The 26,753-nt window shown below is 39.4% G+C and overlaps 3 protein-coding genes across 3 annotated transcripts in view; 2 read left to right on the forward strand and 1 right to left on the reverse strand.

Moving 5' to 3' along the window:
- Positions 1-26,753, forward strand: part of LOC144665873 (uncharacterized) — a 34,189-nt gene that overhangs the window by 1,034 nt on the left and 6,402 nt on the right. The gene's annotated exons all lie outside the window — the stretch shown is intronic.
- LOC144650169 (uncharacterized) lies at positions 8,095-10,650 on the forward strand. Its single transcript, XM_078509831.1, has one exon. It carries the CDS (start codon positions 8,200-8,202, stop codon positions 10,198-10,200), a length of 2,001 nt encoding a protein of 666 aa, XP_078365957.1. The 5' UTR covers positions 8,095-8,199; the 3' UTR covers positions 10,201-10,650.
- LOC144642019 (uncharacterized) lies at positions 10,648-12,369 on the reverse strand. Its single transcript, XM_078501048.1, has one exon. It carries the CDS (start codon positions 11,824-11,826, stop codon positions 10,648-10,650), a length of 1,179 nt encoding a protein of 392 aa, XP_078357174.1. The 5' UTR covers positions 11,827-12,369.

Raw genomic sequence — 26,753 nt, forward strand, 5'->3', positions numbered from 1 at the left:
TTTTAACTAGAAGTGCAGTACACTGATAGAGTCTTCAAAGCACGCAAAATGAAAGAACAAGTGTCGAAGGTTTGTAAGAAAAATCGGATCTCATTTTACTACTTCCGGGTTGCGCTTTTCGCGCGAGTTTAGGCAGTAGAAACCACTAAGAAGATCTCAGATATACTTACGCTCAGTTCCACATACTTTTTAGCCTGTTTGGGCAAACTCGACTACTTGATTTAATATCAATTTTTATAACATCTTTCGCTAAAGTCCAACACTAATGTTATTTTCCTGTTTAGTTTATTTTTCCGGTGACGTAGTTAAACGGAAAAATCATGATGATGTCGAACTTTAGTACATGACATGGCACAATTCGTTCCTACAGATCATAATTGGTTGTGTACCCCATCTCCTAGTCTGTGTCGAAGGCTCAATAGCTTTGTACATTCATTCAGCATATTTAGTATACATTGTTTCAATGTTACAGCTCTGTTTCGTTTTGACCAAAGGTCCACACTCATCAGGCTACTTTAAAGAGAGTCGTTAAAGTTGCCTGATGATTGTGGACCTTTGGTCCATACGAAACAGAGCTGTAGCAATAAAACAATGTATACTATTGAAGCCTGAACTCTTGTCAAGTTATTATTGTTAATGCTCCTCAATCAAATGAGTTGAGCGCTCTTCAAGATACATTCTACACTAAAAAGAAAGAATTTGATAGTTTGGTTTGTTAATGTTTTGCAGTGCAATCACCGATAACTAGCATTTACTCGACTTTCCGACAAACGTAAAGTTGGAGTGTGAACTTTACGGCGGTGTTATAAAGGCACGTAAAGCTGCGTAAAAGAAAAAAAAACGCTGTAAAGCTCCGTAAAGATAGTGTAAAGCAAAGCCATTTACGCTCAATTTTTTAAATATCCGTAAGGCCCTATGCGGAGGCCCTATGCGCCAACTTGGCGCCAGGGGACAAGTGAAGTTAAGTGAAAGGTTCTTGAAGGTCCTTTACGTATAACGTTAATTTCGTGACGGACATTCAGAATTAAGACAGTCTTTCTTGGGGAGAAATGTTTTCGCCGGGCTCTTCAGACGTAAACGAATTGCATTATACGACGAAACAGCATTCCATAGGTAGCCCCCCTATGTCCAATTGAATTTTTTACAAAGTATCAATTAAATCTAGGAACCACGATGTTATTGTTTCTTCTGAGGCTGTAAAAAATCCTGGCTTTTTTCGTGTGACAATGCAGCTGGTGCTTCAACGTTTACCACCCTGTAAAATAGTTTAATTATCCGGAGTTTGTATAAGTAGTTTAGTGTGCTCCATTTCGTATACTGGTAGACTTCAGCGGATGTCATATCGCGGGGCAAGTTGTGTTAGGATGATCTCATTAATATGTATAAGATCTGACGTCAATAAAGTCCCGGATGTTGTTGTTCCTCGAAGTGAAAACATGGCGTGGCGTGTTTGATCTATTGATCCGAAAATCCGAACAATCCTCCCACCGTCATGAACGAAACAGGTTATGGGCCCAGGTCAAGGTACGGGAGACTACTCTTCGATGGGGATGAACGGAAATATGAGCAATGGGAAGTCAAGTTTCTCGGATACATGCGATTGCAAAAGTTGAAGGATACGATCACTACGGCTGAATTTGAGGACGTTAATGCAGCCAAGAATGAAGAAGCTTTCGCGGAGTTAATACAATTTCTAGACGACAAAAGCCTTTCCCTTGTAATGAGAGATGCACAGGATGACGGGAGGAAAGCATTAAAGATTTTAAGAGCACACTACGCTGGTACAGGCAAGCCGAGAGTGATCTCGTTGTACACGGAACTGACCTCGCTTGTGAAGTCAGCACACGAGACAGTGACAGACTATGTCATACGAGCAGAGACCGCGGCAACAGCTCTTAAAAATGCAGGTGAAACCGTGACGGATAGCCTTCTCATAGCGATGGTACTGAAAGGCCTACCAGAAGAATACAAGCCGTTTGTTGTCGTTATTACTCAGAGCGAGAAAGAACAAACATTTGGCGAATTTAAAGTGGCCTTACGAAGCTTCGAAGACACAGAGCGAGCGAGTATAGCGACGGGAAATCACTCAGTTATGAAAACTGAACACAAGCAAGAATCCCAGCCGAATATCACCTGTTTTCAATGTGGCCAGCCAGGGCACATTGCTCGCTTCTGTGGTAATAAAGACAAAGGCAGGAACGGACGGGGGCACTGGTGCAACACGTGCCATAATTCATCACACAGTGACAGAACATGTCGACGCAAAAGAAAGAACAAGACCGACAAAGTCAGTCAGGCTTCTGAGACTTTGGAGGATTCTGATGAGGAAGTGGAGCATTCATTTGCATTTGAGACCAATGCCTATGTAAATGGGAACACTACTGGGAAGCCAAATGCCCTACTGGTGGATTGCGGTGCGACCACTCACATCATCAATGACGAGTCCAAATTCAGCAAATTTGATGACAAGTTCACACCAGAAAAGCACTACATCGAGCTAGCAGATGGGACACGATCCAACAACGTGGCACTCAAGAGAGGGGATGTTGAGATAACCATCATGGATACCACTGGAAAGTATGTCAGTGCAACACTGAAGAATGCGTTATACATTCCTGCATACCCGCAGAACATATTTTCAGTGCAAGCTGTGACTGAAAGAGGTGCTTCAGTGACTTTCAATCCTGACTCTGCTGAATTAGTTTACAAGGATGGTACCAAGTTTAACATCGAGAAGCATTGTAGACTGTACTATCTTAGTACCTTCGACAAGAATGACACTGACTCTGTTAATTATACTTGTGACCTGAAGGGTTGGCATGAAATACTAGGACACTGTAATTATGAGGACATCTTGAAACTAAAAGGTGTAGTGGAAGGTATGAAAATAAGTAATAGTAGTTCTAGTAAACCCCAAGATTGTAATGTTTGTATTGAAGGAAAGATGACCCAAAGTAGGAATAGGAATCCTGATGCTCGTGCTACTGCACCATTAGAATTAGTTCATACAGATTTGGCTGGACCTATCGATCCAGCTTCTAGAGAGGGTTTCAGATATTCCATAGCTTTTACAGATGACTATTCAGGAGCAATTTTTGTATATTTTCTGAAACGTAAGAGTGACACTGTAGCTGCAACAAAGAAGTTTTTAGCAGACACAGCACCATACGGAGAGGTCAAATGTATTAGATCGGATAATGGTGGTGAATTTATTTCTCAGGAATTTAAATCTCTGCTGGAGAAAAATAAGATAAAGCATGAAATGTCTGCACCCCATTCTCCTCACCAAAATGGGACGGCAGAGCGACACTGGAGAACCTTGTTTGAGATGGGAAGGTGTTTACTCCTGCAAGCCAATCTGGGCAAAGGGTTTTGGCCCTAAATAAATAATAAATAAATCAACTTTGTTTAACGAGGGTTGCACATAACAGTCTTTCGACTGACAAACCTGTGGCCCTCGGATTCCCGATCGAATTGGAATTTAGAGGTGTTGGTTTTTGTGGAGGGAGGAAAACCGGAGAACCCGGAGAAAAACCCTCGGAGCAAGGACGAGAACCAACAACAAACTCAACCCACATATGACGCCGGGTCCGGGAATCGAACCCGGGCCACATTGGTGGGAGGCGAGCGCTCTCACCACTGCGCCATCCCTGCTCCCAATGCGCCCTATGCGGTAATGGCAGCTGCGTACATTCGCAATCGGTGCTTTAACAACCGCCTTAAGCAAACTGCATACTTTGCTATCACTGGCAAGAAGCCAAATTTGTCAAACATGAGAGTTTTTGGATCTGAATGCTATGCATATAAGCAGAATAAGAAGAAATTGGATCCCAGGTGCACCAAAGGGATTTTCCTTGGGTATGATAAAGAGAGTCCTGCCTATCTGGTGTTAATCCCAGAGACGGGCAAGATTATGAAGTACAGGGTGGTGAAGTTCCCTAGGAGAGGGGTACATGTTGAACGACAGACCCAAACTGAAATTCCACTGGGTGATGATGATTTCATGCCATCACGACACAATACTAACCCTGATACTTGTAGTGAATCTGATGTTGACAGATCCGGAGAGGGTCTGGATGAACTTGCTGAAGGACCTAAGGCTGAGAATGAATCTAGTCCTACTTCACAGCCTCGTGATGAAAGTGTGAGACGCTCCACGAGGGAGAGAAGACCCCCAGCTTACCTGAGAGATTATGTCACAAACATGAAGGATAGTGATCAGGTACTGACGAGTGTAGATTACTGTTACAAATTTTCTGCTTTCCCTCAAACTTACCAAGAGGCTATGGAATCACCTGAGTCTAGTAACTGGGAGGCAGCAATGAAGGAAGAGATGAATTCTCTAACTGAGAATAACACATTTACTTTGTCTCCTTTGCCAGAGGGCAAAAATTCAGTGGGGGGCCGTTGGGTGTACACTATCAAAGAAAGTTCCAATGGTGCTAAAACTTACAAAGCAAGGTATGTTGCTAAGGGTTACAGTCAAGTGAGAGGTGTTGATTATCAGGAGACGTTTGCACCAACAGCTAATCTCACATCAGTGCGTGTGCTAATGCAAATGGCAGCACAACACGATTTGATTTTGCATCAGATGGATGTGAAGACGGCATATCTCAATGCCCCTATTGATTGTGAGATCTATATGGATCAAGCTGAGGGCTTTGAAGTTCCCCCGGGGAGTGAAGGGAAACTTGTGTATAAGTTGAACAAATCTCTGTATGGATTGAAGCAGTCGGGTAGGAATTGGAACCATGTACTACACTGTTTCTTGCAAGAGAATGATTTTGTACAAAGCCCTGTTGACAATTGTGTGTACACCAAACAGGTTGGAAGTGGACTTGTTGCTATGCTTGTCTGGGTGGATGACATAATTATAGCAGCAAGCGACATGGTGTTATTGTCTAAAACTAAAGAGATGTTGAACAAGAGGTTTCATATGAAAGATCTGGGTAGACTTTCATATTTCTTGGGTATTCACTTTGAGCAAGGTGATGGCTTTGTAAAAATGGACCAGAAGAGGTATATCAGTAAGGTGCTTGAGAGATTTGAGATGTCTGATTGTAAACCAAAACCTACACCTTCTGAGCAGAAGTTTGAGTTTGGCAGTGAAAACCCTGTTGATCCAAAGCGATACCGTGAAGCAGTGGGTAGCTTGGTATATGCTATGACATGCACCAGACCAGACATATGCTGGGTTGTTACTAAACTGTCTCAGTTTCTAACTAATCCCACAAAGGAACACTGGGTAGCAGTGAAACATGTACTGCGGTACTTAAAGGGGACCCTTGACTTTGAACTGTGCTATAGGAAATGTGACAATGGTCTTACACTGATAGGCTATAGTGATGCTGATTGGGCATCATCTACAGATGACAGACGCAGCATCAGTGGGTACTGCTTCAGTTTGAATAAAGCTGGTCCACTTATCTCTTGGAAGTCGAGAAAGCAGCCAACAGTAGCTCTTTCATCTTGTGAAGCTGAGTACATTGCCCTGGCAGCGGCAGTTCAGGAGGGCATGTATCTCATTCAGATAGTGAATGATGTTGGTGAGGTAAATGATCCTGTTTTGATCTTTGAGGATAATCAGGGGACAATTGCCTTGTCCATGAATCCAGTCAATCGACAGAGATCCAAACATATTGATGTGCGATACCATTTTATTCGCAATGTGCAGAATGCAGGCAAAGTAATCATTAAGTATTGTCCCACCGCCGATATGGTTGCTGATGTCATGACCAAACCAGTTACGAAGATTAAGTTGCAAAAATTCAAGAGTTATATTTTTGGTTCTTAAGACATTTGAGTTTTAATATAGAAGTAATGTACAAGAGTTCTATATTTTGTTATAGTTTTACTCATTTGTCAACTGATAGTAAGCTGTATGTTTATATTTTAGCAATATGACCCTGTTCATGTGATTTTAGAACATACATAGGAAGAGATCAAGTGGGGGTGTTAGGATGATCTCATTAATATGTATAAGATCTGACGTCAATAAAGTCCCGGATGTTGTTGTTCCTCGAAGTGAAAACATGGCGTGGCGTGTTTGATCTATTGATCCGAAAATCCGAACAATCCTCCCCCCGTCATGAACGAAACAAGTTGTACATCACTCTGTCCGCCCTACAATGGAGCGCTTCCAAAGAATTTAGTTGCTCTGCATTAACATAACCGCCTCAGACGACAAGACCATAAAGAACTGCCGGCAGGATGACCTTAAAATACAAATCCAGAAGGCTTCTCTCCTTAAGAACGAACACCTCTTTAAGAGTTTCAGTTTGTTCACAGAACGCTTTTTTACATCGGTAAGATGATGTGATCAGGCCAGCCGGTCATCGATAGTGACGCCCAAAAGGCGAATGTGTTTCACCCAGTCTATTCGATCATCTCCGATAATGACCGAATTTAGAGGACCGATATGCAGTTTTCTCATCAGAAGCATTTCTTCGCACTTTGCCGAGTGGGGAGTTAAAGAGTTCTCTTGGCACCAGTTGTTCAGCTCAGATAGTGCTTTATTTAGAGAAGCAACGCCGGCGCAATCAACAGTGTCACCGATGCAATAAACGGTGGTGTCATCCGCGTACCTAAAGACAGAGCCAGAAGGAACTGCGTTAGGCAGGTCGTTGGTGTACAAGGCGAACAGCGTGGGGCCCAATACTGACCCTTGAGGGATGCCACATGTGACATTTAACACAGTTGAGTGCTGGTCGTTTACCATCGCGTATTGAGTACGGTCAGTTAGGTAGTCCGTCAGCCATGATAGTATGAGACCTTGAACCCCGAATTGAAGCTTTTACTTTTGCAGTAAAATCGCATGGGATCCACAGTCGAAAGCTTTGTTAAAGTGCTCGTTGCACGAGCTATTGGATGAATAAATAAAATCACGAAAGGGAGGGCATTATGTTTTGAAGTATATCGAGTAACCTCGTTTTATTTCGATACTTGCTCAAAATCCTTTATAGTACAAACTATACAGGTGGTTACACCCAGTGAGCATGTCGGGCTGCCACGTTTTAATTTGCAAAGGATGGATAATTACCCTCGACCAAAGGCTCAAGTTTCCTATGTCCTCAAAATTAATTAAGTTGCTTATTATAAAAAAACGAAAACAAAAAAAAATGATTAGAGGAAAAGACAAGAAAAGACATGAAAATGAAGACCACCGCCTATGTCCAAATAATTTTACTCAGAATTGTGCATGTGGAACATATAGCAAAGCAAATATGTGCACACGGTAAGAAATAAAAAATGACCACCGATTCTATCCCAGATATTAAAGTTTTAAATTTGCGTACGTGAGGAACCCATTTGAGTGCACCGATGTTAAGACAAACACAAACAAGAAAAGTGAGACGGAAATATCTGTCCCAGAAATATATTGACTTCTCTGGCCGTGAGTTGTTCTGCCTCGAGATTATTATTTTTGTTGTACCGTAAGACATTCATTTTAACCATGATCCATTTAAATTTGTCTTGCACCTATGGGCAAGCATTTACATTTCTTTCTATTCTTTAGGCCATGAGTTATTCTGCCTCGAGATTATTATTTTTGTTGTACCGTAAGAAATTCATTTTAACCATGATCGATTTATAAATTTGTCCTGCACGGCCTATCATGGCAGAATGGAAACATTTTTAACTCCTGTAAAAAATAAATAAATAAATGGGGAGCTCCGCTTTTAGGCTTGCCTAAATCTATATATTATCAATTCCTTGTTTGTGCTTTTGGCTTGTTTTAGTTGTAGCCATTCGATATTGAGCCTTTCCGCGCATTCCGATATTTTTTTCATTTCAGTGAAAATCTGTAATTGTAATCTGTTTCACTCTTTTCATTTCAAAACGCTTTTAAACCTTGTTTCTGCGCTCAAGAACAATTTGGACCAAGTCCGCATTGCACTAGAAGACTTGGGTACTTGGAGTCTTGAGAGAATTTGAACAAAGCATATTGTACCTACAGCCTGCGTTCAAAGTGTACTCAAAGGAATGAATTATAAAAAGAGAAATGATCTTTGTAAGGAACCATGTACACTGTATCAGTGAGTTTAAAGTAGAGTTTGTAATAGCTCGTCGTCTTTCAAAATTAACGTTATACACGACTTTCATAATGGCCGCCCCCGTGTGAGACCTGGGACGAGTCGCATGAAAACGAGGTCACCAAGGCCAGAAGCGTCGATCGCTTCTCTAACTTCTCTGTAAACAATGGCGAGTACAAGCGATTCAGATGTGATCTCTCTTACGGAAGACGATATACCAGGAGCTTCTCTTCTTGGGAGAAAACCCGAGGAGTTGAAAAACTCAGAACTTAAATTCTGGCTGAAATGTCGCGGAGACACGGGCAAAGGACTGAAGACGAAAGCGGAGCTGGTGAAACGAGTCCACGAATACATACGAACGGGTAAAGATAAAGAGGTCGTGGATCCAGATCCGCATAAAATATACAGCCGCAGAAAGCAAAAGCAAGGCACACGTTCGGAGCTTGACAAAGAAAGCACAGAGGCAGTAGAGTTTCCTAGCTCTGGATGGGGATCTTCACTAGAGAAGATGCCAATGTTCACTCGACTCCAAATGAATCACCACGTGTTGAAGACCGGAAAAGCTATTGGAAATGTAGACCATCACACAGTTCCGACGGGATTAGTAAAGGCAAGGCGTTTTTTAGATGACGAATACTTGGAGGATATTGAATGTGCCAGTAATTCAAAATACTTTTTCTTTAAAGGGAAGTGCTGTCATAGCTTCAGAAAAAACGATGCACCGCACAACCTTAAAGTAGCACTGTGTGTCTTGTCGGGAGACGTGGTTAGTGCTTCCTGTTCCTGTGTTGCAGGAAAAGTGGGGTTTTGTAATCATGTACTAGCACTTATGTTTAAGATGTGTAAGTTTACCTTATTCTCATGCAATTCAACGAAGGATTTAAGTGAGGAACAGGATCAGCAATCTTCCCTGGCTTGTACCTCCCAGCTCCAACAATGGCACAAGAAGGGTGGGGGAAAGAACATAGCACCCCAGCCAGTGATGGAGGTTGAAGTTCGAAAAACGAAGGATATTGAAACCAATTGCAACTCAAGGTCTGGTATTAAACCCCTTGTATATGATGCCAGAATGAAAACCACACACAATCTGACTTCAGAGCAGAAACTTAAGGTGCAACTGAAACAAATTGATCCTAATATGGGTCTCTCTCAAATGGCTAGTGAACAGACTGATCAGACGAGTACTGTACACAAAGAAACAAAATTTGGCAAATGTCAAGTTGGTAGTTTCTTGTCATACCAAGTTGCCCTAACAGAATCACACTTTGAGGCCACTGCATCTATTGAATGCATTCCAAGACTTGACCAAGTAAATAGAAATCAGGTCCTTAATTATCCAAGGTTCCCTCTGAGGGATATAGACAGAATGGTGGTTCCTGACAATCTATGCGAGAATGACAAGCAACTTTTACAATCTTTAAATTTAGAGGAAGATGAAATTAATGAACTGGAAACTCAAACAAGGAAACAAGCTGACTGCGAAAAATGGAAGGAAGAGCGAAAATTCAGATTTACTGCATCTCAATTCCATCTGATTTCTAAACGACAAAGAAACCATGGTAATTTTGCAGAACAATTGATTAATCCCACACCAGTTTCTTCAAAATATCTGGAGCACGGCAAAAAGTTTGAACCAGTTGCTTTAATGGAGTATGAAAAGTTTATGTTTAACAGGAGAACGCCTGTCAAGGTGCTACCCTGTGGGCTTGTAGTATCAAAGGGCTGTCCAATTTTAGGTGCTACCCCTGATGCAAAAATAATTGATTTTGGCTGCACTGATTACTTTGGCATAGCTGAGGTAAAATGCCCTTACACAAAATTTCAGGTCACGCCCCTCGATGCAAGTACAGATGAAAAGTTTTTTATGGAACAGACAGGTGTGGCTGAGTGTAAATTAAAGGAAGACCACCCCTACTATGCCCAAGTGCAGGGGCAGATGGCAGTTACGGGAGCACAGTGGTGCGACTTTATTGTTTATACCAGTAAAGGCATTTATGTTCAACGTATACCTTTTGACCCTGTTTTTTGGGCTCAGCTACAACAGAAATTATATTCTTACTACTTTGATCATTTTATTCAATTTGCATCTGCACAGTTTTTCCAGGGGAGTTGTCAAGTAAGCAGCAACAATGATTGTGAAGTATTGTGCACAGCTACATCTGTTTAACTCTAAAATCCACAGTAAGCCAGCAAAAGTTAGGTTTTTTTGTCTCTCTCTGTTGCCTACAAAATTGAATTTTACAAGAAAGTAAATCCTCTTAACTGTTTGAGGATTAAGGGGTTATTTGTAGACAATACTGTCAATGGTCAAAGTAAAAAATGTAAATGAGATAAGAAAGGTGTTCCTCAATTCAAATGTAAACATAACATTAAATAGTCAGAACAGTGGGAAAAAACTAGTCTTTATCTTTTTACCTGCTCTACAATCATCTCAATCATGATTGTAGGGGATACCCACCCCCGCACAACAAGAACCCTTAAACATGAACAATGTGTGTTGATTTCAAGTATCTTAATTTTTGAAAGTGACATGATTTTTAACTAGCACTGCCCCAAATTAACAATTCTTAAAATTTAACTAATGGCACCAAGATTTTTTAAATTAATAAGATATTCACATGGAAATTATGTTGGGCTGTGCATTACAACAAAATGCACATACTGCCCACATTTGGTTTACCATCCCCATTTGGTGTAGTGGGACAACTCGGTCCCATATGTGAAAATTCTTGATCTTATTAGTAGCACGCTCGATGTGGATCCTTAAACTGACAATTTCCTGTGTTTTTACCACATCTTCTGCTGCCATCTGTGAAGATGCTCCAAGGAAAGGTGGTAAATTTAAAGTGACCCCCAAAGGCAACAAATCCTGAATTGTGAATCCCTTATCTGCCATAATGGAATCTTTGTCATCAAAGGGCAGCTCTAAAAATCCACTCCTCCTGACAATTTCTCGATCAGATATAGAACCTGTGTATAGTTGGCTAATAAATGTCACTGCTCCCCCAGGAGAAATTCCAACTAAACCCTTTAATGTAGTGTGATTCTTATATGAACTGAAAAGTTCCCCATTCAACTGCAAGCTGCTTGGCATTTGGCATTTTACCTCGGTACAGTCAATTATGACTCTAGTTGACTTGTACTTAATTTTAAAAGATTCAGGCATTGTAGCATCAACTAATTTTCTGCTGGGCCAAATGTTTATTTGTCCAAACTTAAAGTACATAAAATTGACCCAAGTAATAAATATTCTGCTAACTGTGGATGTTGATACATTGAATAAGTGAGCCAGATGATCTTCTGGAAATCCTTGCCTAAGTCTACACATTACCATAAAAAATTCATCAATGGGCTTTAAAGATCTAGCTCTCCCTTTTTTCGTCAGCGACTCATCTGTTTGAACCTCACTGTAATCAGAGGTGTTGCCAGTTGTAGACCGCCAGTATGAAATGTTCTCACCCCTTTCCCCAGGATCAAGATACTCAAAGACAGCCATGAAAGTGTCCCAGCTTTGAAAGCCAGAATAGAAAGCAGCATTAGAATCTTTCGATCTACAGTTTTCAAAGTTGAACAATCTCTTATTGAGAGTATCATTCTGCCGCTGGGTATCTTGCAGCCGACGCTCTAGTTCTTCAATTTCTTGTTCGAGTTCATGAATCTTTTTGTTGTTGTTGTCAATAATTTCAGTCAAGTAGCTTTCTCGGTCGGTGAAATCAGTTTGCGTTTCGACGTTTACGAAATTCGAGCAAGAATCTGAAGCATCTGGGACCATTTCATTACCGAATGCCTCCATGTCAACAGATAATTTCCGTGATGCACTTTTCGAAGCTATCAGTTCGAAGTTTCTTTCCGCCGGCTCCTTCCTTTTGCGTGGCGATGTTCGAACCCACGGGAACACAGACGGGACAACTCCGCCTCTTAACTCATTTTTGCCAGCAAGAGTTTTTTTTTATGTCGCCTTCCCTGAAATGTCGAGAGCATACCTTTGTGTTTTCAGTTACAGTGAAGAATTTTCCTTCTTCTCTTCTTATTGCATGTAGCCATTTCTTCTTCAAAGGGTTCTCAATCGGAAACTTAAAGTAAGACACTTTTGTCCCATCGGCTGCATGGTATCCTTTCTTTACGCACTCTGGCACACAACAATGAGTTGGCATTTGCAATTCTTGAAAATAATTCAGCCGAATCGAGTCACAACAGAGAGATAAGCTAGAGATTAACAATTTGACATTCTTTGTTTACCTCTATTCATGCGAACGAACACCGAGCGTGGCCTCTGTGACCTCGCTTTCATGATAAAGTAATTACCAGTCCCGCGCGCCGTCGGCCATTATGAAAGTCGTGTATGGATAACTCTCGCTGGAGTTTCTTGTCCGCTTGCTTTTAATAAAAGCCGTAGGGATTTTTTTAATCCCCCTGTTTGGGCAAACTCGACTTTTTGACTTCATGTTAATTTTTATACCATCTTTTGCTGAAATCCATTACTCAATTTTATTTTCCTGTTTAGGTTATTTTCCAGTGATATAGCTAAGCGGAAAATCGATATGGACTTTAGTACATGACGTGGCAAAATTCGTTCCTGCAGATCATAATTGGTTGTGGACCCCATATTCTAGTCTGTGTTGAAGGCTACAATAGCTTTGTACATAAATTCGGTATATTTAGCTCCACATTAACATGCGCTAGATGTTTTCATCACACAATGGTATAACAGTAACGGGTCTGCGAGAAAACTGGGAAAGCAAGGAGGCAAGTGGGGCTTGTCCTAGATCCTATCCCTCTCGCGCCTTTGCTGCCATCCAAACGTTCTAAGCCTTGAAAAACGATAATAAATTGCGATAAGAATATTCAATTTCATTCCAATGAAAATCTGTAATTGTAATCTGTTAAAGTGGTTTTCATTTCTTTATTCACTCTTTAATGAGTGCTTTGAATTCGGTATTTAATTCTTATGTCTTCCTGAAATCCCAGCTGGACAAACGGTGTTGCACTAACTATTGGATGAATAAATAAAATCACGAAATGGGGCGCATAATGTTTTGCGGTCTGTCGACTAATCTCCTTTTCTTTGGAAACTAACTTGCAATCCTTAGTACAAACTATACACTGGCAGGCAGGTGGTTACACCCTCTATGCATTACGCTCGACAAAAGGCTCGAATTTGCTTTGTCCTCAAAATTAAAGTTGCTAAACATTAAAAATAAAAGATGACGTTCGGGGATTACAGGAAAAGACGCGAAAATGAACCGAAATACCTGACAAGACCACCAATAATATTACGGAGAATTATAGAACAATGAAGCAGGATTCATTTTTAAGCCTTTCAAAAGGAAGATCAGAGTCACATTAAACTCTTTCATGTACACTCGTTCGAATGAAGACAAAAATAATTGTGCCAATAGCTGCTTTATTTAGATCTCACACTTAGTTCTATTACAAAACTGGCCTTGCTTATAACAAACGTATTGCATTGGCGTTAGCTAGCGGTAAACCACGTAGAATGTTAAATCACTCATTACAAACACTCTGGAGCCGATGCACGACTCTGACAATCATCATCTTACTCTGACTTTTTACTCCATACAATGATTGTACAAACAATATTTCATTTTTACAGGCATTACAGATAGCCCACTACCAAAAACTAATTCAGCCTATATCATGCAAACGTTCTTGGCCAAATTAAACACTATATGCTCGTAGCATTAACACACTGCAGCTAAAAGGCACATTTTTTTTACTTTCCACTCATCGGCTGCATCTGTAAATCGTCCAGTAGATGGCGCCATCGTGGTTGAAGTAGAACGTCACCCTGTTTGCCAATCCTCCCCAAGCGGTGCGCTCTCTGGAAGAACCACAATGCCAGTAGATCTCCCTACTATATGGGAGGTCGATTGAACCAAATTGCCCTTTCCAGTAATGGCGATTATGGACTGTGATGTCTGCGCTCCTGCATCGGTCAGTAGTGCGGTCGACGTAGGCACAGGCCGAAGCTGGGGAAGTAGAACTGGCAATGTACAACACGACTGCAATGGTAGCAATGGCTGCTCGAAGCTTCATTTTCATGTCTCGTCTGTCGAGTAGCTCTTTTTTTGTGGCTACAAGTACAAAGGGAACAGCGGTTATGTGATCGCTATGTTTTCTGTAGAAGAAAAAAATGTGACTGCGGTCAATAACTGCATGTGACTGCGTTCAAACACTAATGTTGGATGCATATATACCTAAAAAATTAATGCAGGGCGTAGTTCTTAGTGACCATATATGGAAAATGGAAGGAACGTTTGGGGCATACGGGATATCTACCAATTATCCACTTCAGAAAAAGAGAGCGGAAAAGCGTGGGTTGACTGAATATTAAATTGAAGGAATGCTACAAGTACAGAAACAACCATGTACTATTAAAACAGTGTAAATCTTTTGGGAAAAAGAAAATTCACAACGCAGTGATATTTAACAATTATCCTGCGAAATCGCGCGGAATATCGCCTGATACTTAGCCGACGAGGCCGTAGGCCGAGTTGGCTAAAATCAAACGATATTCCGCAAGATTGAGCAGGATAATTGTTTTATTATTCAACAAATTGTCAACGAAACACATTTCGTAGTTTGAAAAACTGTAATTATGCAGCGCTTTACAAGATTTCGGACGAATCTCCGCAACCTACATATATCGCAGGATATCTGTTATGTACGGATGACAGATAACGTTAACATTTTGACCATATATGGGCAGCGCGCGCTTCTGTTGAATAATAAGAGCAGATATTGGATTACAAAAGTACTTCTAACACGCTAGCACGCTATCATCATTTCTTGGCCAAATTTAATTGCACAAATGAATGCTTTGATTTGAATCTTTGCCTTTTTCCAGTTTTATCAACTGTTTAGCCAGTTGTTACGAAAGCCTCTGTTGAAACTTTTTAGTCTGTGTTGAAACACTTTCATCTAAACCTAACAGGCCATTGAAACGTGAAGTGAATTATTCATGCTTTTTTTTCATTTTAGGCCATACAATATCTGTTTGTTTGTATTGCCTGTTGACACAAATGGCATGCATATGAATTTATTTAATTTTTAATCTTTATATCATTTTGCAAAACTGTTACCGAGAAATAGAAGAAATAACAGCAAAACACAACCAAAGCAATATTATTTGAAGTCTTGTTACACCATATTTTCGCATCGGTAAAGTTCGAGATATTATCCAGAAATGTATATTTTTTCTGTTTTTCTTGTTTTGGGGATCGAATGATATATGTTTACAGTGCGTATTTGGAATAAAGTTGCTGTGATTTTGATTTTTCTAATGTCACCTTGTATTTGTTTGTATCAATTCCATTTAGTGCTCTTGGTTTGTTGTAGTTGGAGCTAGTCGATATTGAGCCTTTTTTGCTAATTAAAACCGCGCATTCCGATAAAAAGTCAAATTTTCATTACATTGAAAATCTGTAATTGTAATCTTTTTCACCGATTTCATTTCAAAAAGTTTTATATACTTGTTTTTGCGCTCTTTATTGAGTGCTTTGAATTCGGTATTTTGAACATTAAAATGTTCACATCTTAATGAAAGCCCAGTTGAATAAACGGTGTTGCACGAACTATTGGAATAATAAATAACAACACGAAAGGGAACGCATGATGTTTTGCAGTCTTTTGGCTAACCTTGTTTTATTTCGATACTTGCTCGAAACCCTTAATACAAACTACACAGGTGGTTACACCCTGTATGTATTCCGAACTGCCACGTTTAGCAAAGGATGGTTCATTACGCTCGACCAAATAATCAAATTTCCTATATCCTCAAAATTAAAGTTGCTTAATATAAATAAAATTATCAAAACCAAAAAGATGATGTTTGGTGGCTACAGGAAAAGACGCGAAAAATGAACCGAAATACCTGACACGACCACCTCCTATGCCTAAATAATTTTACACAAAACTATGGAACATAGCAAAGCGGTAATCACCCCAGACAGTAACTTACTGATATAGCAAGCAATTCAACTTACCTTATCTCCTCCGTGCACAAGAGTGTCGAGACCTAACAGCGAATCAGTCAACGCAGGTGTATTTATCAGCAAAGAGCAAATGTGTGACGTCACTGTTTCGTAACGCTTGAAAATGACTTCCGTGCGGATGTTTTTTACAGTACCCAATCAGAGGTTTATCTTATGCATAAATTCCGTCACGTGCGCTGGAAATTTGTTGATCGAGCCTACGCATTTCAACTGAGAGAAGTGAATTGACGATGTTGATAGATCGTTGTAAAAGGAAATCAGCCATTCTTCCGATAACACAGAAGTTCCCTTTCTAATTCCAATAACCTCAGAAACCCGCAAAAATGGAAACATAAGGAGAAGATCGAGAAGAAGAAGAAGAAGAAGAAGAAGAACACATTTCTAGTTTTACATGATCTCTAGATCAATATATTATGATAAGTGTGCTATGAGATGGAAGCAATGAAGTTCAAATTTTAAAGTTTAAAGTTCAGTGAGGCGGAAGACGTGCCTTACCTCCCGTCGTCAAATAAAATTCATTATTGTAACTTTAACGAATACTTTCGTAAAAATAAATGGCATGCAATATATGCAGAGGCGATGACATTTCACAAGGTGTCTTACATAATTTTGAGAAAAGTTGTCAAAAACTTTACGTAAATAAAATTAAGTAGCTGACGCCTTGTGCGTGATTAAGTTTAAAGTTCAAGGAGGCAGAAGACGTGCCTTACTTCCCGTCGTCAAAAGTATATTTATTCATGATTGTACGTTTAAAGAAAACTTTCGTAAAACGAAAAGGTCAAATAAACCAAATCTCAGCACATGACAGGAGCTAGGAAATCTAGGAAAATCTAGGCGGAAGAGTATAATATAACTGCATGTGGTGCATTTTGCATTTTTTTTCATTCCCGGTCGTTATTGTTTATGTAACGTTTTCAACAAGGTAAAACGTTCACCGTTATTAACATTTTTTTTGGCAACTTTTGTCATTCCTTCGAATACCACCTTCTTTGTCAACCTCTAACAAAATACACTGGTCATGTGTTAAGAAAGGGCGCCAACAGTTTAGCTAACCGATAACATACTACTTCGATACTTAACTGCTACTTCTACTATTAACAACAACAATAACAATAAAAGCCGATATTGACTCTGCGGCGGGCTTTTTAACACAGCAGCCCACAGGATATCTTGTGTTCAGTGCAATCAATATGTTTAATTGGTTTTGACTAATTGGTGTATTATTGCGTTAGCACGCAAGGTGAAAAAATAGCCAAATAATCGATGAAACTAAAAAAAAGTATAAAAGTATAAAAGCTATGGCCAAACTTCTTGGAGTTTTGTTTACTAAGTTTGAATAACATTGTCTTGGTGCTCAAGGCTCCCAGTCTCGCAGCGACAGCTTCCTGTTCGCTTTCACTGCCGCTGGTCATTCTAGCCCGTGAAGGCTCTGAGTTCCCTTGGTGACCAAAAGTTTGAAGATATCTTGTTGGTGTTTCTGTGACAAGATCTTTTTTACAGGGTGAGGTTGTCAACCTCACGCCTAACCCCCAACCTGGAGGGCCAGGAGGCTGGTTTTAGTCAGAACCCTCTCCTAATGGCCTGTCCGGCAAGGTTGAACCTGCCAGGAGTATAACTCCCACCGGCATAGCCCAAAAGGATCATTAAGCCACGCAAGCCATCCCACCACGTCAAGGTAGCAGCCTCAAAAGGGATAGTTGAATAACATTGCACAGGTATAATCAATGGCGGAAATTATGGCATGATAACTATTAAGATACAAAAGGTTTGTCATTCTTATTGATATTGGACGCTCGAAAAATGAAAGCGGATAATAGTGATTGTGCTTGAAAGAAACCACAAACCACTCGTTGTTGGAACGAGTTTTAGGTCTTAAATCGCAAACGTGACTTATTATTACTTCAGTGAACTGTTCCCCTGAATTCAGGTTAAATAAAAGGTAATTACAAAAAATTCAGAAACACTTTTCTTGTATCCATGCAAAGTGCATTTGATCATTTTTAATGAAATTTGTGCTACATAAATTTATGAATTGAAGTGACTAGGCAAAAAAACATTTGGCATATTCAAGGACCAAAGATTATTAGCATACTTGCTTATTCACGCCATGTCCCCAAGGTTAAAAGCATAAAGCATAATTTTAATTTTTGTGTGGATCACAAACTTCTGAAACTTACCTAGAGTAAACTATTACCGAGTATTGAGAAATAAAAAGAACCAGAATAATATTATTTGAAGTCGTTGTGACACGGTCTATTTTTTATCTGAATTGCGAAATTTCTGAATAATTTCATTATCCCGGTATTTAGGAGTGGAACTGACCTATTTTCTTCCTGTTTTCTTGTTGAAGGGAAGTAATCATACAAGTATGAAAGTGTGTATTTCCTGTACGTAAGTTTCATGGAAACAAACAAACCTCAGCCGCCCACTACGCTGGAATGTGCTTCCTGTGTTCTCGATTGTGACTTTGCTCACTGTGTTGTTTTTACATGCACCAATAGCTCCAAAGAGCAATAATTAACACGCGTACCAAATAAGGAATTCAGATATTAATTCTGCATCAGCCCGTGTATATATAAACTGATCAGGCATAAAACTGTTGCTTCACTCTAACTGAAAGCAGATAGCTGAAGAATAATTGTATAGCTGGTTCGCACTTCTTTTTTTCCTTCATTTGTCCATCTGAGCCATGGCGTACGCAGTTGCTATTACTTTTGTTATAGCAATGTCCAGCTTCAGCCGCATTGCTGTGAAGGCTGAAACCTGCGAGGCTGTAGAATTCACGTCCGACAAGTGCAGAAGCGCGGATTACATTACCGTTTTAAATCAGAGAGTACACAAAGGTGAAACGAAGAGGATAAAACTGCCAAGTGACTCGGAAACACAAATCCGATGGTACTGCGGGTCATCAGAGGAGCGAACCGCGTGGAACAAACCAGCAAATCAGGTACGAGTCATGTATCAAAATGATGGATCCATTCGGTGGAGCATTTACAAATGTGCCGATCTCTCGGGCCCCAAGAAAGCGGGAGAGAACTGTGCAGTTCCCGAAACCACGGAATTTTGCCCCAAATTTGGAGCAAACTCCAGTGCCTGCGTCTTTGAGTTGAAAAAGTCGACTTCAAACGTTAATCAGAAGACAACAACTGTATCAATTGAAGGAACACTGAGAGCGGAGGTAGAAAAGAAAGCCGGTCCACTTACAGCCAAGGGCTCTGCAGAAGTAAAAGGTGGAGTTTCCCATTCCATCACCAAGGCCAAAATCGTCACATATGAATCTCGAACGTTTTTGGTCATCCCACCCGGGTTCTCTTTCTGCGCCTTCACCAACAACACCAGTGTGCCTGACGTTAATTCTCCCACCGGGTTTCGTTGGCGATGCTCGTTTCCTGAGTACATTAAAGCAGAGGAGAAGTTTAGCAATGGTCGCTGCACAAGTCTGGAGATCTGTGACGTGGGTGTTTGTGGAAGGACAGCAGATGTCGACAGTGGAGGTGATTCCGTGCACATCGAACTTGCTCTTCTGATAATTTCCATGATTGCTTTTTTTCGTATTTACTAGCTTGTTCAGTTATAACCTGAGTGCAATGTCTTCATTACTGATGATGAAACAAACAATCGCTTTAGATTTTACGCACGCATGCTTCCTAGCCGCTGACAATATTGTCATGTATATTTGAGCAATTTCTCAAAGAAATATAAACAAAAATATAATTAATCAATTGAGAATTAAGCTTAGCGTGACTCCGCGTGTATCACAAGTCGAACAAAACAAATTCCTTGCGATTGAAACTTAATGGTAATGTAACAGTATATAAAATACACTCTGTTGCCTATGTGAGTTAAAAACTTTTTGTGCCTGAACATTTAATTTTTTTAAAACGTTGAGCCGTTAAGAAAGTGGAATTAATATTTTTTTTATTTTACAAATCTCCATACTTCGAGTCATGAAGTTTTCACATCTACATGTAAGCAATGTTGTAATGGAAAACTTTAATTGTTTTTATTGAGTTCTCGCTGATAACTTAGCTGAGTGCAAACTGTTGTGTGTAAGCCGAGTATACATATATCGATAGGCAATGATTGTAACGCTTTCAAATTCCAATAAAGACTAGCTTAATTATGTGACAACATGCTCTTTTCTGAGATAGTCGACTGCTGACACTGAGAAATGTGTCAGGTATAGAGGATTCACGTGCTCTTTGTCTCTACAAACTGCTGGATAATCTCTTAACATTATCGTGTGCTAGCTTTCTGAAAGAATTAGCAAACTCACACATTACGGCCAAATTTGCAGTAAAGTGGTGAAAAAAGTGGCTGCAAAGTTGTCAGTACTATTAGACAATTACAAAATCCCAGTGTGTACTTTCGGGATCTTTAATCTATTGTTAAACTTGTTTGGCAACGGCATACTGGTTGTTTTGGTCCGCGTATCAAAAACGAAAAAATAACCTGTTTGTTATAAAATTTTACACTGTAGAAACCCCAGTTCGTCTTCCAATTGTTAAGTGTGTGTCCAGAAAAATATTCGTTTTCCTTTAGCGTACCTACATCAAAACAACGAAGAAAAGCATGTTTAATTCTTATTGCTTTACGCCACAGTTGATACCTTGCCCAGGTGAAAAATAAGCCGGCTATTGGCCTCAAAATAACCCTCACGATAGAATACATTCACTGTACGATTTCAGTGGATGCTCAATTGTCATTCCGCTAGTTCGTGCAACACTGACAATGTTCGAAAAACTAGTGTTCAGCTTCACGTAAAGAAGCAAATCCGAAGACAATGCAATGGTAACGTAAAAGCTCAATGAAGAAGCCTCCCTCTACTACAGGGGAGAGGAGTTAAAGAGAAGGGAGACTTGATAGAACTTAAGGTAAACGTAGAACAAAGTAAAATTGCGGTTGTAAGCTTCTGAAAGAAAAGACTGGAAAATTTTCCGTGGCGCTCTCTGTCCAAACAATTTTTCCAGCTGCATCTTTCTGCAGACAATGTTTTTTGATGTCTTAATGTACTTGAAAAGTTTATTATTATAAACGGGTGTCCAAGATAGCCTATCTGTTCACGCGGTTAAAAGTGAATTTCAACGAGCTGGGTAACCTTCAATGGGATAGTCTTACTCATCATGTTAGTAGCGGAAAGGAATTATCTTCCTGTTTTTCTTAAAATTTTGCAAGTAATAAACCTGCGTGGAAGTTTATTGGGTATAAATCCTGTAAGTGAAAGGAAACAAAAGCCGTGAGTACGAACTCATGCGGTTAGTTGCGTAAAGGCCGGAATCATCTTCCTGTTTTTCTTTCAACCTGGTAAATAATAAACTGTTGTGGGTGTTTATAAGGTGTGAATCCTGTAAGTCATGACTGAAAGGAAACATAAAAGCGAATAAACCCATTATGCGGTTTGTAGCGGAAAGTAATTATCTTCCGGTTTTTCTTTTAACCTTGGAAGTGATAATCAAAACTTGTGCGGTCGTTTGGCTGTGAGTCCTGTACGTCAAAGGAAACATTAAAACAAAAACACAATCAATTTTGAAATATGCTCCCGTTTCTTTGACTTATTATTGGATGTTTCACTTTTTCAAGCATCAAAGATCAAAGTTCAAAGAACAATTGTATGCGAGCACCATATAAGGAGGCTAGTTATTAACTCACTGATTATAAATAGACCTAGAAGTCATCAATTTACCCATTCTAGAGCAAAACGATCGATTTATCTGTGAGAGGTGTGGCTAGAGAACAGCTATCCAACTCGAATCCAACTTTTGGGAGCGCTTGTACTAAATCAAGTCTAATTGGAAAGATGTTGGCGTACTCACCTGTTCCCGTTCTTGTCATGGCCATGTTCTGTTTAAGTTTTCAACACGCTGCTGCAGAGGCTAAATCTGACAGCTGCCAGTCCGTGGATTCCGTGTCCGACAAGTGCGGAGGCGCCGACTATATCACTGTTGACTTCTGTTGTGGGTGAAAGAGTGAACAAGGGTGAAACCAAGATAATCAAGCTTCCAAGTCGGCAAACAGAAGTACAGTGGTTCCGCGGATCATCCAAGGAGCGTACTGCATGGAACACACCAGCAAATCAATTACAAGTCAACTACGGCAGTGATGGAACAATCATATGGAACATGTGCAATGGGAGCAATTCTATCCACATCGGGCTTGCCGTTATTATAATGTGTTGCCTGATTGCAATTTTTTACTAGTTAATAAGTGTGCCTTTAAAATGGCAGCAAAAGCGTGTTTCCAATTTTGCTATTATTCGTTTCAGTTCAAGGACTGCTAAGGGTTATAGTTTTTTAATAAACGATACTTCTTCAAATATTTACTCGCTTATTAAGTTTGAAGCTGACACACGTTTATATAGTTTTACTTTTTATATACTTATACACATTTCAAATATTATTTGTACCTCAAGTTTGGAATGAAGCTGTTTACCCTAGGACTTGAGTATGATTGCATTCTATGCTGGGCTTTCTCTTTATGTCTAGTCTGTCTTGAGTCGGCTTTTTTTCAGCTTTCACAGCAATGTGGCTGAAGCGGGACATTGCTAAACAAAAGCAATAGCAAGTGCGTACGCAATGCCGGGCTCAGTTAGACAAATGAAAGGAAATTGAAATGCGAACAAGCTAGACGATTCTTCTTCAGCTATCTGCTTTAGAGTGAAGCAGCAGTTTTAAGCCTGATCAGTTTATATATACACGGTTTGATGACGAATTTTTAAAATCTGAATTCCTTATCTGGCACACGTGTTAATTATTGTTGTTTGGAGCTATTGTTGCATGTATAAACAACGTACACAGTGAACAAAGAAGAAACACGAACGTTTGTAAACTTATTTAATCTTGAGATTAATGAGCTCACTCTGTTAGTCCCATGTGCATGCTATATTGTTTTATTCATCGTGAAATTACATGAAGTAAAGAAGGATGGTTGTTCCCAATCAAGAAAACAGGAAGCACATTCCAGTGCTGTGGGCGACTGAGGTTTGTTTGTTTCCAAGAAACTCACGTACAGGAAATACACACTATTAAACTTGTATGATTTTTTCCCTTTAACAAGAAAATAGGAAGAAAATAGGTCAGTTCCACTCCTAAATACCGGGTAAATGAAATCATTCAGAAGTTTCAGGTAAAAAAATATACCGTGTCACAGCGACTTCACATAATATTATTTTGGTTCTGTTCCGTTTTTTATTTCTCATTATTCGGTTAAAGTTTTACTCTTGGTAGTTTTACTCCACGTAAAATGCATATGATCTTGGGGACATGGCGTGAATAGGGCCTAAGCATGTATAGGTCGCCAATTTTTTTTTGCCTTGTCACTTAAAAATTTTATATATATATCGCACCAATTTCATTAAAAATATATGTGCTTTACATGGATACATAGATAGTGTTTCTGAATTTTTGCTATTCCCTTTTATTTAAGAAATTCAGTCATTTCATTGAAGTAATGAAAAGTTACGTATACGATTTAAAACCTAAAACTAGTCTGGTACAGCCGTCCAGCTCGAGCGGGAGAGCTGTACACAGGCTAACCTAAACTCGTGATGGCTTCTGTGATACAGTCGCCCTCGGTGGATATGGACAGGTTCGAATGTCCAGAACTGACTTCACCCTCGCAAAGGCTGCGCATAAACCGACGGCAATAGAATAGCGCTTGCATGTAGCGACCAAATTTGGCTAATTTTGAACCGACTTCAATAATATCTTTTAAAAGAGCGAGTTTTTTGGTATGGTTAATTTTTGACGTTTGTAATTTTTAAACGATGTAAGTGCTAGTGATTATTTATTCGTGTGTTAGTTACGCAATCCATTGTTTGTGCGACGCTTTTTATAGATCGCCTTTCAGACACACGTGCGTTGAGATAAGAAAGCTGACATGTCACTTTTAAAATTGTTATATAACGTTTGTAAATGTGACAAGTCACGTTTTTTCCACGAGATCGCAAGTGATCACCCACAGCGGAAAGTAATCCCTTGAGAAATTAAAACAGTCCCTTGAGAAATTAAAAAGTCCCTTGAGAGTTTACAAATATGTGGTTCCAAATTTTGTCCACATAACCCCTATTCTACGTTTTTAGGTGGTAAACAAGCAAAAACGTCGAAAAAAATCAAATATGATTATAGCAATTTGCGGGAGGAAACGAAGCAGATAAATGAGAAATTTGGACTTTTGAACCACAAAAGCCATTTGGACTTTGTTACCCCCCACCCACCCCCCCCCCCCCCCCCCGCCTCGTACGCCTATGGTGACTCATTCTTCCTATAACACAGAAGTTCCCGTTCTAATTCAGATCACCTCAGAAACACGCAAAAATGAAAACATAAGGAGAAGAAGAAAAAGAAGAAGAAGCACATTTCTAATATTGAAGGCTCTATATCTTTAATAATTTTGCTTTCTAACGACTACCGCATCGCTTGCAATACTTAACTGAAGATCAATATATTATGATAAGTGTGTTATGAGATGGAAGCAATGAAGTTCAAATTTTAAAGTTTAAAGTTCAAGGAGGCAGAAGACGTGCCTTACCTCCCGTCGTCAAAATAAAGTTCATCATTGTAACTTTAACGAATACTTTAATTTGGCCATCCCAATAAAATGTTTCGTTTCCCATCGCCCCGTCTCTTGTGATGGTGAGTCGGTCAGTCGGGCAAAAAAGCTGCTAATTAAGAAAGCCTGATTACAAAGTCAACTCGAAAACGTGGTCTTTTCGTTCGTTATTTCTTAACAGTCTTTAAATAACGTAGTATCGATTTTTATTTAAGACAAAGACATCACATCATACCGATTGCTGTTAATAAAACACGATCGTGTGCTTGTAAATTGAAGTACTTGCTTCTTTGACTAGTGAATCTAGAATTTTTTTTTACTTTTCGAAAAAAATGGGTCCGTCGGGCGATAGGAAACAAAACATTTTATTGGGATGGCCTTTCGTAAAACGAAAAGGTCAAATATACCAAATCTCAGCATATGACATGCAGGAGCTAAAAACAAGTCTAAAAACATCTCGGTGGAAGAGCAGAATTGCATGTGTGTATTTTGCATTTTTTTCATTTCCGGTCGTTATTGTTTATGTAACGTTTTCAACAACATAAAACGTTCACCGTTATTAACATTTATTGTTGCTGTTGAAACTTTGTCATTTTTGGCATTCCTTCGAATCCAACTTTTGTCAACCTCTAAGAAAATACACTGGCCATGTACGGCATGTGTTAAAGGCGCAAACAGTTTATACTACTTTGATACTTCGATACTACTGCTACTTCTGCATGTGTGTATTTTGCATTTTTTTCATGTCCGGTCGTTATTGTTTATGTAACGTTTTCAACAACATAAAACGTTCACCGTTATTAACATTTATTGTTGCTGTTGCAACTTTGTCATTTTTGGCATTCCTCCGAATCCAACCTTCTTTTTCAACCTCTAAGAAAATACACTGGCCATGTACGGCATGTGTTAAAGGCGCAAACAGCTTATACTACTTCGATACTTCGATACTACTGCTACTTCTACTATTAACAATAACAACAACAATAAAAGCCGATATTGGGTCTGCGGTGGGCTTTTTAACACAGCAACCCACAACCCTCCTCCGTTCAGTGCAATCTCTATAGATGTTTAATTGGTCTTGACTAATTGGCGTGTTATTGCGTTAGCACGCAAGGCCGTGAAAATTAAGCCAAATAATCGATGAAACTAGAAAAAAGATAAAAGTAAGCATGGTCTTAGGTGATTTCACAAGCTTTGGCCAAATATCTTGGAGTTTTGTTTACTAAGTTTGAATCTTATTGCACGGGTATAATCCAATTGCGGAACTTATGGCATGATAACTATTAAGATACAAAGGGTTTGTCATTCTTATTGATATATTGGACGCTCGGAAAATTAAAGCGGATAATAGTGATTGTGCTCGAAACCACAAACCACTCGTTGTTTGAACGAGTTTTAGGTTTTAAATCGCATACGTGACTTTTCATTACTTCAGTGAACTGTTTGCCTGAATTCGTTAAATAAAAGGGAAGTGAAAAAAATCAACACTTTATTTGTATCCATGCAAAGCGCATTTCATCATTTTTAATGAAATTTGTGCTATATAAATTTGTGAACATTTGGCGTATCGCCATGTCCCCAAGGTTAAAAGCATAAAGCATAACTTTATTTTTTTAAAAATGTTTTTGAGACGTTCTCTGGTCAAAAATTTGTTAAAATATAAGCTTTCGGCTGCCAAACTGCAGCCTTTAACGAATAATAAAAATGGCGCGAATGAATAAATATATAGGGTAAAAATGTGTGAAAAAAGTACAGAATAAAAATGCGTAAAAAGGTGACAAGAAAAATAGTGAGAATTTGATAATAAAAGAAAACTATTTTAAAAGAATAGAATATTGTGGAGGAAATGACCTAGCATTGTTGTCCGCTTTTTTTGTGGATCACAAACTCTGAAACTTACCTAGAGTAAACTATAACCGAGTAATGAGAAATAAAAAAAAACGGGACAGAACCAAACTAATATTTTTTGAAGTCGTTGTGACACGGTACATTATCTTATCTGAATTGCGAAACTTCGGAATGATTTCATTACCCCGGTATCTAGGACTGGAACAGAACTATTTTCTTCCTGTTTTCTTGGAAGGGAAAAAATCATACAAGTATGATAGTGTGTATTTCCTGTACGTGAGTTTCTTGGAGACAAACAACCTCAGCCGCG

Source organism: Oculina patagonica, chromosome 1 (genome assembly GCF_052425735.1).
Source record: "Oculina patagonica isolate OP01 chromosome 1, crgOcupat, whole genome shotgun sequence".
In the NCBI taxonomy this organism is placed as follows: domain Eukaryota; kingdom Metazoa; phylum Cnidaria; class Anthozoa; order Scleractinia; family Oculinidae; genus Oculina; species Oculina patagonica.

Coding starts and splice junctions, on each gene's coding strand:
- LOC144650169 (XM_078509831.1), top strand. CDS start 8,200: ATGGCGAGTACAAGCGATTCAGATGTGATCTCTCTTACGGAAGACGAT.
- LOC144642019 (XM_078501048.1), bottom strand. CDS start 11,826: ATGGAGGCATTCGGTAATGAAATGGTCCCAGATGCTTCAGATTCTTGC.